General features: G+C 50.6%; 1 protein-coding gene across 1 annotated transcript in view; it reads left to right on the top strand.

Annotated features, from left to right (window-relative positions):
* The window catches only part of FHAD1 (forkhead associated phosphopeptide binding domain 1), a 145,393-nt gene that overhangs the window by 19,496 nt on the left and 108,801 nt on the right, over nucleotides 1-17,096 (top strand). Inside the window, exon 3 of the mRNA XM_075561659.1 lies at nucleotides 14,000-14,261. Within this exon, the coding sequence (XP_075417774.1) occupies nucleotides 14,000-14,261 (262 nt within the window). The remainder of the gene's footprint in view (nucleotides 1-13,999; nucleotides 14,262-17,096) is intronic.

The following is a 17,096-nucleotide window of genomic DNA, read 5'->3' on the forward strand; positions in this document are numbered from 1 at the left end:
TTCCTCGCTGTCTCTGGGGAAGCTGGGGTCAGAGGAGAGTCTTAGCTCCCTCTGGTCATTTCTTGGAATTACACTCAAGCGTAGCATGCGTCACGTGACAATGGTGCTACAAATACGCAAAAACCATTGCCATCTAGTGGGACAGCCCGTGTTCCGGAGCGGCACTGTGCCCTGCAATGTTTGAGTGGTGTGCATGATTAAGCACTTGACCGCTAGCTGAGGCATGAGGAATGTCATTTACACACCATGTAATCTACCCACATTCAGTACACAATCCAATATGCTTTAGGAGACTGAAAGATATGTACAGCCGCCACCACAATCTACTTTAAGAACATTTCCATCGCCCCCAGAGAAACTCTGGGGGAACGTCCCTTAAGATGTGCTTCTTATATGTAGACCAATGTTGGGAAGCGGTGAACCATGCCTTCAAAGGCTTCTGGCGCCTGGCGGGGAAGGACAAGAGGCTGACCTGTAGCAAGAGAAAGCAGAGGATCTCCCACTGGCATGAGGAATCGCTGGGCTGTACAAACGGCCAAGCAGGAGACTACTAACCAGTGGGTTCATGGTTCAACCCCCTCCCCCCCGAGGAACCTTGGGGAAACGCCTGGTGGCCTGCTTCCCCGGGGCCACAAGCACGAGAGCCCTGTGGAGAGCTGGTCCACCCTACAGCACACAGGGCCACCACGGGCCAGAAACGACCCAGTGGTTGGTTGGTGTTTTTGTGTAACTGGGGGGCTATGCACTTGGCTGTTAACCAAAAGGTTGGAGCTTCATGTCCACCCAGAAGCACCTTGGTTGAAAGGCCTGGTGGTCTGTTTCTGGCGGGGGGGGGGAGGTGAAATCAGCCATTGAAAAGTCTGTACCCGTGGGTTTGCCCTGAGCTGAAATGCACCCCACAGGGACTGGGTGTGTGGGGTAGCTGATGGGGACACTGTGCAAAACGACTGACCGCCTTCCCCTGAGTGCTCACAACAACCTCGATGGTCCTCACTTTACAGACAAGGAGTAGACACCCAGAGACGAGAAGCGATTTTTCCAAAGACCAGCGAGTCAGTGCACATTCAACACCTGTAGACGGGAGAGTGGAGGAAACCATTTAATCTGGTGCAATAGCACAGACTCAGGCTGGAGAGCCAGTGAAGCACACTGACATTTTCACACTCTTTGATGGCTCATCAAATCTGTCCAAGTCTCAACAGGCAGCCACACCCTTTGTTCTTCCACGAGGCCTACAGCCACCCGCACAGCTGCTCCCCTAGGGGCATGGCATCTCCTGTGTTTTGCTGAGCTTTTCCCAGCAGAGCCCTCCCTCCACCTTCCTCTCTCCCCACCCCAACCCTGCCCCAGCTAGGTGGAGACTTTTATGCAAGTATCTTCATACAGGCCCCAGGTGAAGAGGCTGTTCGCTTCTCAAGAAGTGGCCACTTCCACTCAAGTACTCCCTCAATACAAGAATACTTTGTTCTATTAAACTGGCCTTCCATGATGCTCACCTTCCTGACATGATCGCTGAAGACAGAGTGGTGAATAAGCAAATGTGGTGAAGAAAGCTGATGGTGCCTGGCTATCAAAAGATATAGCATCTGGTGTCTTAAAGGCTTGAAGGTAAACAAGCAGCCATCTAGCTCAGAAGCAACACAGCCCACATGGAAGAAGCACACCAGCCCATGAGATCACAAGGTGTCAAAGGGATCAGGTATAAGGCATCATCAGAACAAAAAATCATATCATTGTGAATGAGGGGGTAGAGTGTGGAGTGGAGACCCAAAGCCCATTTGTAGGCCACTGGACATCCCCTTACAGAAGGGTCTTGGGGAGGAGACAAGCCAGTCAGGGTGCAATGTAGCAACGATGAAAAATACAACTTTCCTCTAGCTCCTAAATGCTTCCTCCCACCCCACTATCATGATCCCAATTCTACCTTACAAGTCTGGCTAGACCAGAGGATGGACACTGGTACAGATAGGAACTGGAAAGACAGGGAATCCAGGGCAGATGATCCCTCAGGACCAGTGGTGAGAGTGGTGATACTGGGAGGGTAGGGTGGAAAGGGGGAACCGATTACAAGAATCTACATAAAACCTCCTGGGGGGGCGGTCAACAGAAAAGTGGGTGAAGGGAGATGTCGGACAGTGCAAGATGTGACAAAATAATAATTTGTAAATTATCAAGGGTTCATGAGTGAGGGGGAGGGAGGGGAAAAATGAGGACCTGATGCCAGGGGCTTGGGTGGAGAGCAAATGTTTTGAGAACGATGAGGGCAATGAATGTACAAATGTGCTCGACACAATTGATTTATGTATGGATTGTGATGAATTGTATGTGCCCCTAATAAATGATTTTTTTTAAGATGGAGGGAAAACACTAAGTTGCTGTACCAAAGCAAATTGATCAACATTTAATCATTCCGTGAGGTAGCATATGACCAGGAACCAATAGTACTACAGGAAGAGGCCCTAGGTCTTTTGAGGACATTAATTATTCAAAAACAAGGCTCCAAGAATTGATAGAATACCAGTTGATAGGTTTGAACAAGCTGGTGAAGCACCGGAAGCGCTCACTCGCCTACACCAAGAAGTTTGGAAGACTGTTATCTGGCCAACCGACTAGAAGAGATCCATATTTGTACCCATGGCAGAGAAAGGTACCTCACAGAATACAAAATCATTAATATCAGAAGCAAGTAAAGTTTTGCTGAAGACCATTTGACAGCAGTTGTAGCAGTACATTGTCAGGGAGCTTCCAGAAATGCAAGCCGGATTCAGGAAAGGATGTGAAAAGAAGGGTGTCACTCAGATGGAATCAGATGCATCTGGGCTCAAAGTCTACAATGCCAGGAAAATGTTTACTTGTTTCTGTTTATTGAACATGCAAAGTCGTTTGACTATGTGGATCATAAGAAACCACGGATTGCATGGAGAAGAATGTGAATTCCAGAACACATCCTGTGTTCCTGAGGACCCTGCACACGGACCAGGAGGCAATCATTCCGTCAGAACAAGGCACACTGCGTGTTTGGAAATCAGAACAGGTGTGTGTCAGGTGTGCATCCTTTCACCGGACGCGATGAATCTGCACGCTGAGTGGATAATTTGCATTATATGAAGAAGAAAGTGGCAGCAGGATTGGAGGAAGGCTAATTAACAACCTGCAATGTGCTGATGACATGCCTTGCTTGCTATGAAAACAGCATGGGAGGATGGAGGAGGGGGGCATGGACAGATCTGACCTCCTCTGGCTTCCATGTTGCCAGGAGGCAAGGGCAGGCATGCCTCCAGTCTCCATCTTTCTACCCTATTCTGATACCCACTGTTCCTCCCACAGCACTCTACTTCTACGCTGACTTCCACAACGCATTTAAGGGCCACACAGAACTCACCAATAATGCTCGCAATTAGGAGGCTGGAGTCAGTTAACCGTAAGAATGTAGTCATTGGTCCACAGCAACACCGCTCCTTAGCCAACAACCAAATCTCTCTCCAGGCCTCAGCTTCTCAGCCACCTCCTCTTCTGTGGGCCAGGAAGTCCTCCTGACCCATAGTGCCTCCCAGTCCCATAGTGTCAGCATCGCCCTTCTGTTCTGCCTCAGGATTTCCTTGTCTTTGGTGCCGCTGGTGTCTGCCTCTGCCAGTACAGACAGCAGACAGAGATCTAGAACATGCTCTTCCAAGAGTCCTGGAATTTCTGTCTGCTCCTGCTTATAGTCTGGGGGGCAGGGATGTCATAACTAAAACTGACCAATCCCTTCTGTTAATGTTTCACATGCCCTAGTCCAACCCAGTCACTTGTTTGGAATTACAGAGGCTTGAACAGAAGAACCTGATTAAGAAATTTCATTCCACCACGCTTGCTGAAAGGGAGGAGGACTTGAAGCACTTGCTGATGATGTTCAAGGTCTACAGCCTTCAGCACGAATTGTAACTCATTGTAAAGAAAACCCAAATCCTGACAATTGCACCGCCAAGGGATAGTTGGAGAAAAGATTGAAGTCATCAAAGACTTTATCTTTCTTGGATCCATAGGCAATAATCACGGAAACAGCAGTCAAGAGAGCAGACGATGCTCTTCTTTGGCAAATCTGCTGCACAAGACCTCTTGACAGTGTTGAAAAGCATAGATTCACTTTGAGGACTGAGGTTCACCTGAGCAAGCAATGGCATTGCCAATGGCCTCATGCGCATGCAAAAGCTGGGCATTGAATAAAGAAGGCTGACGTAGAACTGCAGTGTTGTCGAATATTCAGAGCACCGTGGCCTGCCAAGAGAACAAACAGATCTGTCTTGGAAAAGAGGCAAGGATGGTGAGACTTCTTCTGACTTACTTTGGACATGTTATCAGGAGAGACCAGTCCCTGGAGAAGGACATCATGCTCGGTAAAGCGGTGGTGCAGCAAAAAAGAGGAAGGCCCTGGATGAGGTGGATTGGCCCAGTGGCTGCATCAGTGGCCTCAAACTGAAGGACGGCTGTGAGGATGGTGCAGCGCCGGGCATCGTTTCACTCCATTGCAAGGGTACCTGTGAATCAGAACCAACCTGACAGCACCTAAGAACAATAGCCCTGTGTCTGTCCCAGCCAGAAACTCACCTGTATCTCCTGGGTCCTTCCTTCCTGCCGCCTCATGACATCACACCAGATGTGCAGAGCGCCCTCTGTTGGCCTGTAGTCTTTGCTGCTCCTCCTTCAAGGGGACATTTTGGGATGGGCTGCTAACCTAAAAGTTGGCAATGGGAGCTCGCCAGGATGGGGGTACAGAAGAGAGGCCAGAAAGGCCTGGTGATCCGCTTCCAGAAAGATCCTGCCAAGATTCCAGAGAAGAAAGCCCTGTGAGGTTGTTCACCATGAGACAGACTCAACAGCCCCGGATGTGGCTGGGTTTTTGTTCTGTTGGAGTGTCGTGGAAAAAGCAGGCCGTGGAGTCAGACAGATCCAAGGGCAAATGCCACCAGGCTAGCCTACTTAAACCCTTCAGAGCTCAGTTTGCAATGCTTGCCAGACAGGGTACCCATGACCCTTCAGAGTTTTTCTAGAGGCCACTGGGACCACCACTATTGTTTCATTAATGGGTGTCTACCCTCAGGGGCACGGCCACTTCCCCAAGGCTATGTGTCTGTTACAGCCAAACCAGGATGAAATCCAGACATTCTGAATCCCTGCCTAGATGATTTTCCTAATAGTAGAGCCCAGGGCACCAGTCTTCCCTTGCAGGAGACTTCAGGAAGGCTCTGTAAACCCACTTCTACAAGCCCATCTGTGATCTCATGTACAGCTGAGGGATGAGAGCCCTTAGGGAAACACAGGAGGCCTGGATGAGAACACTCTGTTTTTGATATTCTCCTCCCTCCTTTCCCTTCCCGGCCTCTGTTCCCCTGGGATGCACTGCAGTTCCCCAGACAAACTCAATTACTCCCTTTCCACCTCTTCTTTGACAATGATAATGCCTGGTAGCTAATGCTTATTGAACACTCATTATGGGCAGAGATGTTCCGAGCACATTAGACGTCCAATCTCATTCCCATCTCACGAAGGAAGCAGTCGCTGTGGCCCAGCTGCTCTTCAGAGGAGCGAAGAGGAAGGCCTTCATCGGCCTCCCAGAGCCAAATCTGAGGGCCAGCGGAGGGCTTAGGACCGAAGCTGTTTAACAATAAGCACCAAGCTCTTAACCAGAGGGTGGCACACTGAAGGCCTGTTTTTATAAGTGACCTTTCATTGGAAAGCAGCCACGTCCATCCATTGCCATTTTTGTGTGCCGCTGCTTTCCCTCTTCAAGGGCAGAGTTGAGTCATTTCGAAAATGGCATGGGCTGGGCCAGGATGCCAGTCTCTACTCTCTGGCCGTTTCCAGAAACAGTCTTACTGCTCCTGCACCGGCACTTCACGTGTGCTTGCACCATCTCTGAAAGAAGAGCTTAAAAGCAGAAGTGGAGATGGGAGAGAGAGAACGAACCCACACAGAACCCCTGCGATCCTCCAGGAGCCGCGCTACTTCATTGGTTTTGAGCGATATGTTCGTTGCCTCTTCAAATGGAAGCTTGAAATAGGCCTTCCAAATATGCCGTAGCCGTTGCCAGTGAGTTCATTTCAACTCCTGGAAACCCCATGTGTTGTTACAGAGTAGAACTGCTGATCCCAGGATTTTCAACAGCTAGGAGCCCTGGGGAAGCAGCGGGTTACACAATGGACTGCTCCCCACAGGGTCAGCAGTTCCAAACCGCCAGCCGCTCCGTGGGAGAAAGATGAGGCTTTCTACACCCTTCTAGAGCTACAGTTTCAGAAACCCACAGGGGCTGTTCCACCCTACCTTCCAAGGCCACTGTGAGTTGGAATTGACTGGATGGAAGTGAGTTTGGGTTGTTTTGTTTTGGGGTGACCTTTCGGAAATAGAATGTCAGGCCTTTCTTCCAAGGCCCATCTGGGCAACTTTGAACCACTGAGTTCATGGTAGGGTCAGTAAGTGGGCATGGGTCACATTGCCTCCCCTGGAGCCACAGGGAGCCACCAGAGTTTCATGGACTCAGGATTGTGTCTCTTTCCCCCAAATTAGGAGCAAATCCAGAAGGAGAAATGAAGGTAGGTCAGGCAAATTGAGAAAGAAAGAAAGAGAGGTAAAAGTCTAAGATACAAGGACTGAATTCAGCTTCTCTAGCCCATCTGTCAGTGTATGGTACCAGGGTGGCTTGCATGTTGCTATGATGTTAGAAACCGTGACACCCATGTTCCAGATACCTGCAGGATCACCCATGTGAGCAGGTTTCAGCAGCACTTCAGAACGAAGATTAGTTAGAAAGGCCAAGACATGAGCCAACGAAAACCTTATGGATCACAACAGCAGATTTTCCAATATTGCATTTGATAAATCTGCTGCACAAGACCTCTCCACAGTGCGGGAAAGCGAGAATGCGGCTGTGAGGACTGAGCTACGATGGTATTTTCCGCTGGCTCACATGCCTGTGAACGTTGGCCGTGGAATAGGAAGTCCACCGAAGGTGGATACATTTGGAGGACGGTGCTGGTGACGGATATTGAAGATACCGTGGGCTGCCAGGGAACAGAAAGATCAGCCTCGGGGGAAGTACAGCCAGGATGCTCCTTAGAGGCAAAGGTGGCGAGACTTGGTCTCGCACACCTGGGACGTGTTGTCAGAAGAGAGCAGTCCCTGGAGAAGACCCTCGTGCCAGGTGAAGGAGGGCCAGTGGAAAGAGGAAGGCCGTCGAGGAGAAATTGGACCCCGCGGCTGCAGCAATGGGCTCCGACATGAGAACAGTTGTGAGGGTGGCTCAGGACCGGGCAGTGTTTCGCTCTGTTGTACTCCCCGTGAGAAGCAGAATGAGCTCCCTAAACCACCTGTCAGTCTACTGCTCTAAGCTGATCACCGTGTTGCCATGAGATGCTATGTGAATGCCCAGGGACAGGTCTACACTGTCCTGTAGGGTCAGCATAGCCCAACGTTGCATGTTGCTATGCGGATTTACATTGCACAGGGCTAACTAAGCCTGGGAGGAGTGGGCTCGGTCGGGCAGTGACTGGGCTCTTTGGTGTTGTAAAATGTATTATCTGGTTTCTCAAAATGAAAATCCTGAGCATTATTTATCCTTTTCGTGGGGTCTGAAAAAGAGTGTCCTGTTTGAGTTGAGGGGACCCCCAAGGTGAATCTGAAGCCACTGCAACAGAAGCCCCATCTGTCACTACCTCTCAGCTGCAGTGTCTGCTCTGCTTTGACACATCCCTCTATCCTGACTTTTGCAGAAAGTTGCTCCCCTGTGCTATGGTCTATGTGCTTCCGCCCACCTTGAGGTGCTCCCTCCCATCACGACAATTGTGGGGTGACAAGTAAAGGAGTCCCGGTGGCACAGTGATTAAGCGCTTGACTGCTAGCCAGAAGGTCAGCAGTTCACACCCACCAGCTGCTCCCTAGGAGAAAGAGGTGGCCGTCTGCTTGCCATGCAGATGTGAGCCTTGGAAACCCCTGCACCGCATCACCAGGTCCCAAGGAGAATGGACAATGAGGAATTCGGCCCTGGAAGGGGATCCAAGGAACTCTTCTCTGAGTGAGCTGCATGTGGAAGCTAGGCTTGCCTTTGTTTGGTTTTGTCGGCCACCCCATCACCTTCGCCTAGGCACTGCAGCAATTTCCACTTCCCTGTCTTCTGATCCCCAAACCTCTGTCAGCTCAAAAGTTGGTTCTGATGCTTCCTCTGTTGCCTCAGCTGTGTGTTCTGCCCGTTAGCACGCCTTGTGATTTTCTGTTGCAAGCCGACCATCGCACAGCTGACAAAAAAAAAAAGTTCTTTCTTGGGCATGAAACAAAAAGGCAAACCAAGCTCACTGCTTTTTCAGGGGCTCCCACTCAGCCCCATCCCCAGGACAGAGTGAAACTGCCCCTGTGCGTTGCGGAGGCGGCACATCCTGATGGGAGCAGAAGGGAACCCCATCTTTCACCCGAGGAATGCTGGGGAGCTCACGCTGCTGACCTTACAGTCAGCCGCCCAGCATGGAACCCACTAGGACATCAAGCCAGCCCCCACTGCCCAACCCCCAGTACAGTTGATGCTGACGTAGGGTAAGGTAACTTGTCGGGAAGACGTTTAGTAAGCCCGTGCTTACTCAATGCTCCACAAAGGCTTCTCGGTTTTAGGTTTAAGGTGAGTACTGCCACTCACCAACATTGAAATATAAACTTAGACTGTTAAGTTAGGGTACTTAGGATTAGTGTCACTCATACTTTGCAATTACTTGGTCCTATTTTACTATGATCCGTGCTCTCGAAGTTATTTCGCTGTACTGGATCGATGTGGTGCCAACACTCACAGAATTCCCGAGAAGTTAATAACCAGCTCTCACGAGCTGGTCCGAGCTGGCCCAGCACCCCTCGGGCACAGCGGTAAATAAAGCCCAGGCCAGACTCCCAGGAGGCTGTGTTGTTCCAAACTGCTTCCAGGAAGTTGTGTGCAGCACGAGTTAACTCCAGAAGGGAGTTGCCAGTGTTCCTAGAAAAATCTATTTGTAAATAGCCCACTGGACACCTTGCAGTCCATCATACAATCTATTTCTTATTTACCTTTTTCGTGAATCATGAAATCTTTCATTTTTCATGGCCCGATCACCTGAAATCCTTTTGTGAGCGCTGAAAGCAGTTATAAATCATGACTTCGAATGACCCAGAAGCTCTGAGAGTACAGGTGTTGGATTTCAAACAGCATCGCCCCTTCCCGGCTACAGGACATTAGGAGCATTAGGCTCACAGAACTCTGTTTCTTACTCTATAAAATGGGCTTTAAAATACACACGCCTCTCCCCTCCGCTAGCAGACTGCTTGGATGATGAGAAGGGGCCCTCTGTGTTACACCACAGCACAGCTCTGCCACAGGTGTGTCCTCCCTGCGGTAGCCAACGGTTACAAATGGCAGAGCATACAACCAGCTCTTCAGGGGCAAAGTGGTGTACACAACCCTACCCTGAATTTTCAGGGTGTAGCGCTCAATCTTCACCCCTTTACAAGGTTAAAAAGCAGACATTGAAGTGATCATACAAGAAAACTAAGTTGCTAATCAGAAAAAGAAGTGGATTCGGATTTCTTGGGTACATCATTGACCAGAGTGTGTTGAGGCTGCTAAGTGTGCATTCAGCAGTGGGTGTGACCATGGCGAGTCCCGGCATTTGAAAAGCCGCTACTGTAGCCGGTCTAAACCTGTGGGTCGAGACCCCTTTGGGGACCGAACAACCCTTTCATAGGGGTCGCCTAAGACCATCGAAAACACATCTTTTCGATGGTCTTAGGAGCCAAGACACGGCTCCTCTATCCGTCTCCAGGCGGGTCCGCCCACATGCAGATATGCTGATCTGGTGAGAAAGAAGTTATGTATCTCAACCTTTCTCAGCCCTCGCACTGATGTTGGTTTTTTATGCAGACTGTGGCAAAATGTAGCAATGTAGTTTACTGTTGTTATAGTAAGATTGTTACCCAAGCTGCACCATGCTTCCAAACAACATTTCATTTATTTGTAATTAGAAATAAACATTTCACAATATACAATCACATTGTTTTTGTGATCCATCACTGTATTTTAATTATGTTCAACTTGTAACAATTAAAATACATCCTGCCTGTCAGCTATTTACATGACGATTCATCACAGTAGCAAAATTACAAGGATGAAGTAGCAACGGAAATAATTTTATGGTTGGAGGGGGGGGGTCACCACCACAAGAGGAACTGTATTCAGGGTCGCTGCATGAGCAAGGTTGAGAACCGCTGCTCCTCTGTAAAGATAGCTGGGGGGGGGGGGGGTCACCCAGGATTACACTACAGCACAGGCTGCCTCCAGAACAAAAATTTAAAAGCCAACCACGCAACATACCATTTGGTGAAGGAACAGGAAGAAAAAAATTAAAAGGGAAAAGGCATTAGCATGGATTTTTAAATGAAACTTCTCTGAAAATAGGCTTGTTGACAAGTGACCTTGACTCCAAGTTCCCTTTTTTTATATAAAGTTCCATTTTTATCTTAATTGGACCTAGCCAGGAGTGAGCTTTTATGGCTTTACTTACTTACTTTCCACTGCAGCTATTTATTTCTGAGAAAATCTTGACCTTACTGATGACCGAGCAGGTCTGCCCACCAGAGGGACCTAACTTCCACTGTCCAGCTGAGGCCTTTCCCCTGTCTGAAATAGCAAGCTTATAAAAAAGAAACAACCATTACCATTAAAGAAAAGAAAAACCCTTCATTTAAAAATGTTGAACCCCAAAAGCCAGCTGCAGCCTTTGTTGCATTTAAGCATCCTTGGCAGACCCTCTCAGGGGCTCTTGTTAACTAGGGTCCTGGGAACTGCAAGTCACAGAAACCAGCTCTAACTTGAGCTCCGTAAGGAGCAGTTTAGGTTTTCCACCTGAGCCAGGGTCCGCAAACCAGCCCCCTCCACTGTCCCCTGCCCCCAACGCCTGACACATACCGTATTTTGGCCTTACTCTCTCAAGTCCTATGAGGTCCCCAAAAGCTACCTATAGCTCCTGGTTTTGTCCTCTGTCTGGCTGAGGCTCTGCCAGTACTAGCCAATCACGATGGCCAGAGATTGCGATTGGCTGAGAACCACAGGGAGGGGGGTCACTGGCGGGGCTGCCCCAGAGAGAAACTGCAGGATAAAACCCAAAGACCACTAAGTGGGGTCACGTGCTCTCTCTGCGCTCCGCCACGTTGCTACAGAAGTGGAGCTCTTTGGTCCTGAGACATGCTTTCCCTCTGCGGTACCTTCGCAAGGTATAAGAGGGGGCTTTGCATTGTTTGTGGGGGGATTTCTATTGTCTGTTGATTCCACTTTCCCGTGAGCTTTTTGAAGCCCCTTCATAATTGCCTAAGATGCCCCAGAGCAACAGTGACGCCAGTACCATTGCCCCCATCTCTCTGTCTGTTTTCTAAAAGCCTGGGGTAAGAAGCATCAGACTCTGGCCCTTCTGGACTTCTGTGGATCAGTCAATAGCTATGTGCCAGTGAGGACAGGTCACAGGTGTGGTGGAGTTCAGGCAGCTCCTGAAGAGGGCGGGGTGAGAACAGGATGGATGGAGAAGTGAGTGCGGGGCAGGAGGGGTGCCTCCCCTCCAGAAACTCAAGGAAAGAATTCCTGGAGAGACTAGGACCATGTTAATAGACAAATCAAAATGACCGTTAAGCTCCTGCTGATGTTGTTAGAGGCTGTGGATGAGGTTCTGACTCACGGTGACTGTACAACGGAGCAGAACGCTGCCCAGGCCGGCATCACCCTCACGGTCATGGTTAGGTTTGAGCCTGTGGTTGCTGCCTCTCTGTCAGTGCATCGCCCAGTCCTTCCCTTTTTGCTGTTGTTGACCCTCAGCTGGACCAAGCACGATGTCCTTTTCCAGGCTCTGGTCTCTCTTGACAGGAGCCCCGGTGGCATTATCCGGTCAGCACTGGGCTGCAAACCAAACGGTTGGTGGTTCGGACCTACCAGGCGCCCCACAAGAGGAACTATTCCCTTAAGGATTCACAGCCTGTCTAAGACCACTATGAGTTGGCATCTACTCTATGGCAGTGAGTTTTGGGGGTGGTCTCCCCTGACTTTGTCTCCCCACATTCAATTCTAAGGAGCACTCTGGCTGTACCTTCTTAGAGACAGGTGTATTTGTTCTTCTGGCAGTCTGGGGTACTTGAAGATATTCCTCACCAGCTCCATAATTCCAATGCTTCGATTCTTCCTTAGTCATTATCCCAAATGTCACCTTCATCGAGGTGATGGAAAATACCATAACGAGGGCCAGGTGTACCTTTGTCCTCAAAGTGACATCCTTGCTCTTTAAACAGGTCCTGGGCAGCAGATTTGCCCAGTGCAAAATGTCATTGACAGGTGCCTCCCCAAACTTTACTAAGTACCATGCCTGGTAAGAGATTGGCAATGGGCAATGTTGTGGTGAGAGCTGGCCCAGGTAGCCCCTGGTGATGGCACATGGGTGTTTGATTCCCCTGACACCCTTCTCAGTGACTCCACGAGTCCATCTATGACTGCATGGGGTCCTTGACCTGCTGGTCAAGACGTGAAGGTTGGGTCAGGCTGAGTTCTGTCTGCCGGTGCCGGATGTTGGAAGCATCCTATCTGCCCCCTCATTAGGAGTCTCAGAGCGCATGCTGTCTCCATGTGCAGAAAGAGTGGCTTACACCCAGGGAGACTGGCTATGTGGCCTGCATGGACCACAAGCCCCTGCTGATGGCTGAACGTGGCTGCTGGATTCCAAAGTGTGTTCTTCTGGCAGGAGAATAGAGAGGGAGGGAGGGAAAGTCACTGGTGAAGGAGGGGGACACGGAGGAGGGGAGGGAAGGGGAGGGGAATGTGAGAAGAGGAAGAAAGGGATCAGAGAGAGAGAGATCTGAGACCTGATCCCAGCTCCACCTCCACCACTGGCAAACACCACGACTCCCCCAGCCTCATTTATTACCCAGGAGCGAGGTGCTCTCCTGCCCGCCCTGAAAGGTCATGGTGAAGGCTGGGTACTTTCAGTGCATGAAAGACAGCACTCTTAAGGGTCATCATTAACTGCCTGGCAAGAAGGGGTAGCATGACACCCAGACCAGAGCCAGGCGGCAGGCCCGCTCAGCACTTGCTCCCAGGAGAGGTGGACGCTGATGTGCGCTGCACTGGCAGCAGCTGCAGACAGACGTGTACCTCCAGGTGGGACCCCGTAGGGATCTCAGCACCGATGCTCCGGAGCAGCTGCTGAGAGTCAGGTGTGGGAGTGTGCAGAGTGAAGCGTTAACGGACGGAGCTCCCCTCCAGACAGAGCCTCTCTCCGGACGAGGAAGAGAGAGCAGGAGGTAGAGCCCGCGGCTGCTCTGGAATCACGGTGTTGTGCCCATTTGTTCTTCTCCCTCCATGTGAGGATCTACTGTCGCCAGAAGTCCCTGCGTGGTGAAAACTGTGAACCCACTCTACCCCTCACCGGAAGGTTAGCAGTTCGAGCCCACCCTGGGGCATCTCAGGAGAAAGGCCTGATGCTCTTCTTGGAAACCAGTCACTAAGAGCCCTGTGGAGCCCAGCGGGCACGCCTGGACTCTCCACACACTGACTGAGGTCGAGGACCACTGGGTTTTGCCGTGTGCCAGGCGTTCATTCTAGTTGGTGTGGCTACAATGGTGAGCAAGATAGGCAAAGGGTACCTTATCTCTTAAAAGTGACTCTCTATGAGCTCGGCAGTTCACAATCAGACCTGAGACCTGAAGAAGGACCACGCTCAGCCTCAGCCTCCTTCCAGAGGGTTGGAGTGTTGGGTTTATTAAATGCATGAATGCACGTGGCCGCCAGGCTTGAAGGACGGGCACACCTTGGAAACAAGGGCATGACAGGCTGCTATGTGGCCTATGGAAAGTTCAGGAAGCCTACCTGGGGGAGGTCACTCATGAGCAGAGGCCCCAGGCTACAATTCTATGCCTGGAACAAAGGGGCGGAGACCACCCAAGCTGATTGTAACCTGGCCCCTCCTGTCTGACCCTGCAGGCCTCCTACCCATGGGTGAGGAGTCCATCCCCCTGGCCAAGGCCACAGCCACCTTGGACCACACCGCAGCTGAACCAGTCGTCCTCGCCGCCTCAGTTTCCCATCCACCAGGGCATGCGGCCAGTGCAGCGAAGCTGGTCCCAGAGCTTCCCCAGGCCCACCAGGGTCCAGGCAAGCTCCTCCAAGCGGCCTGTGAGTGCCGGCGGGAAGATGTTCTCATTTGTGGTGGACAAGACCCGAAAGTCTCCGACCATCAATCAAGGTATTCATCGGCACTTACTGTTTGTGGCTTATGGGTGGCTCTCCTGGCATGAGGGTGGTTCTTGAATCTTGTTCTTATTTGTCTTATTCTAAAAGCAAGACAGAGTCCACGGGGAGGGGGGACACACAGGAATGGACCTAAATTAAGGCAAAGGTTGAAAATCAGTTGCAATCCTGATCGCACTGGTACCCCCCTCCCCCCGTTGACTGTTTGGTGTACGTCCTCGCAGACTCTGGCCAGATGCACACATCAGGCAGTCCCTGGGTGAGTGTGTGCATGTGTACACACACGTACAAATATGTAAAAGCATGTCAACGTAGACACTTTCACTTAAATGCGTAGAATTCTCTGTAACTGAACCCCGCCCCCCCCCTTTCGCCTTGCCCTCCACAGCTCTAGAAGGTTTTTAAAATAAGTTTCTTACCACATTACACATGTGAAGGAGGCTGGGGTCTATCAAAAGTCACTTCCCCGGAAGAAACCTATATGACCTCATCTAATTGTGCTCAAAGTACAGGATTATCTCAGCCAGGCTGATAATTAAACTCACTGCGGGGCTGCCGTGGGCTCCGCGGGGCCTCTAGGCCTTCCTTCCTGCCCACCCCACAGACACCTACTCCCCTGAAGATCTCTTGACCTCTGGGGAAGAGATAGACTTCCTGCCTCACCAGACTCACTGGCAGAGTCACCAGGTCAACTCCATTCTTGAGCACTGGTTTCAGGTCTCTCAAATGGCCAGAGGGCTCATTAGAGGCAAGCATCACAAGACTTCGTCTGACGTGCTTTGGCCATGCGGTCAGGAGAGAGCAGTCCCTGGAGAAGGCCATCATGCTTGGTAAAGCGGAGGGCAGCGAAGGAGAGCAAGGCCCTCGACAAGGTTGACGCCGCCCGTGGCAGCAGCAATGGGCTCGGGCACAGGAAGCCGCCAGGATGGGGCGGGGCCGCGTCGTGTGTCACTCTGTTGTGCATAAGGTCACTGTAGGGTGGAACCAACTGGATAGCACCGAACCACAACACTAGTTTGGGATGTTCGGGTACATGACTTGGTTTCACCTTGATTTCTGATGTCAAGGCCGGCTTCTCCATCCTCCTCCCCAGCTCCCTCTTGTACCTTCAACCACCTCTTGTCTCACTCCTGACTCTTCACGGAGACACTCTCCCCAACCATTAAGATCCGTATTGTTAGAAAACACCAAGTGAGAGCAAATGAAATAGCTCACTCCCGTTGGCCTTGCTTCTTTATCATATCCTCAGATGAATCCCTGTATCCACCCCCCAAGAAATGACTCGGCCATTTCCCCACCGCATTTTGTTGAACATGTTCACACACAGACAGAAAGGCAAAGGCACGTCTAATGGTCTTATGGTGAATACTACACATCCACCGCGGGATTCTGTCAGCTTCTTGCCACACTGCACCGCGTACCTGTCTCCCTCTTCGTTGTTTCACCTTATTTCTCACGCAGTTCAGAGTGAATTTCAGACATCTCTACACCTCCCTGTAACGCTGGGGAAGAGCTGCCTCCCTAACGGCATAGAGCGGTCAAAGCTAATGGGGACTCCACGCGCCGATGCGGCACAACTCAATATGAGAAGAGACGGCCGCAAACGCCCGTTCGTAATCAAAACATACAATGTGCGCAAGTATGAATGCAGGAAGACTTTCCAAAGTCAAGTGGAATGCATACAGATTGATATCCTTGGCAGTCGAGAGCTCCAATGGACGGATGTTGGCCATTCTGAGTCAGACAATCACATGGTTTACCGGGCCAGGAATGTGGCACGGTTCAGAGGAATGGCATCACACTACCAAAAAGAGAATGTTAAGCTCTATCTTGGAGAACAATGGTACCTGTGACCACATCATATCCATATGTGAACAAGAAGACCGGGTCATACGACCGTTATCTGAGTTTGCGCCCCAACCATTAAAGCCAGTGATGCAGAAATTGAAGCATTCCACCGACGTCTTCAGTCTGCCACTGATCAAACATGTAATTCCTGGTGATGGGAATGCGAACATTGGCAACCAAGAGGAAGGATCTGGGGGTGGAAAATGTGGCCAGCAGATAAAATGGAAGTTGAAGATGGCACGATAGAATTTGGCAAGACGCGTCACTCGGGGTCTTTGGCGAAGGTGTAATCAAACAATGGGCCAGTACCACGCTCATCTGAAGGCTCACCTAGAGCCGAAGCTTCTGTTCTCAAGGTGGCCCCCACTTACCTGGCTGTTTTCAGGAGGCATCAGGTGGACATCTCCATGGGGGTGCCTGGCAGTGTCCTCACGAAAGGGCAAATGTCCTGTCCAGAGCAAAGGGATCCCAGAGTGCATGGAAGAAGTTGTGCTATCGTTTATGATCTCGCCTCTGGATTCAGACCCCATCATTTCCGCCTGATTTGTTACACAGGCTAGCTCCGTACCATGTGAGGAGACACTACATATGGGCTTGAATATCAGAAAGAAAGATTATTGGGGGCCTTTTGGAGACTGCCTGTTACATTTGCCCTCTGATCCCAAATGGTTTATGTGGTAGTTACACAATTTCATGTCACCTTGATAAATAAGAATGAAGGGATGGAGTCTAGCCTGACAATCAGGCCCCTCAATCCCTCTTTGCGGGAGTGGCCTTCTCATGAGGATTCTGGGGACTTCCCCTCTTCCTCCCTGGAGGCGGGCCACTTGCTCTGCCTGCTTTGCCTTCCTGTTGACAAGCCACATGGAGCCACGCTGATGCAGCCAGACCCCTGGAGATGCTTCCACAGCCACTGGATCCACAAGACTTTCCACCCACTGGCCTGTGATCTTCCTGCATTTGGCATCATTGCAGGTGCTTC

The sequence above is a fragment of the Tenrec ecaudatus genome, chromosome 1 (assembly GCF_050624435.1).
Source record: "Tenrec ecaudatus isolate mTenEca1 chromosome 1, mTenEca1.hap1, whole genome shotgun sequence".
Classification (NCBI taxonomy): Eukaryota; Metazoa; Chordata; class Mammalia; order Afrosoricida; family Tenrecidae; genus Tenrec; species Tenrec ecaudatus.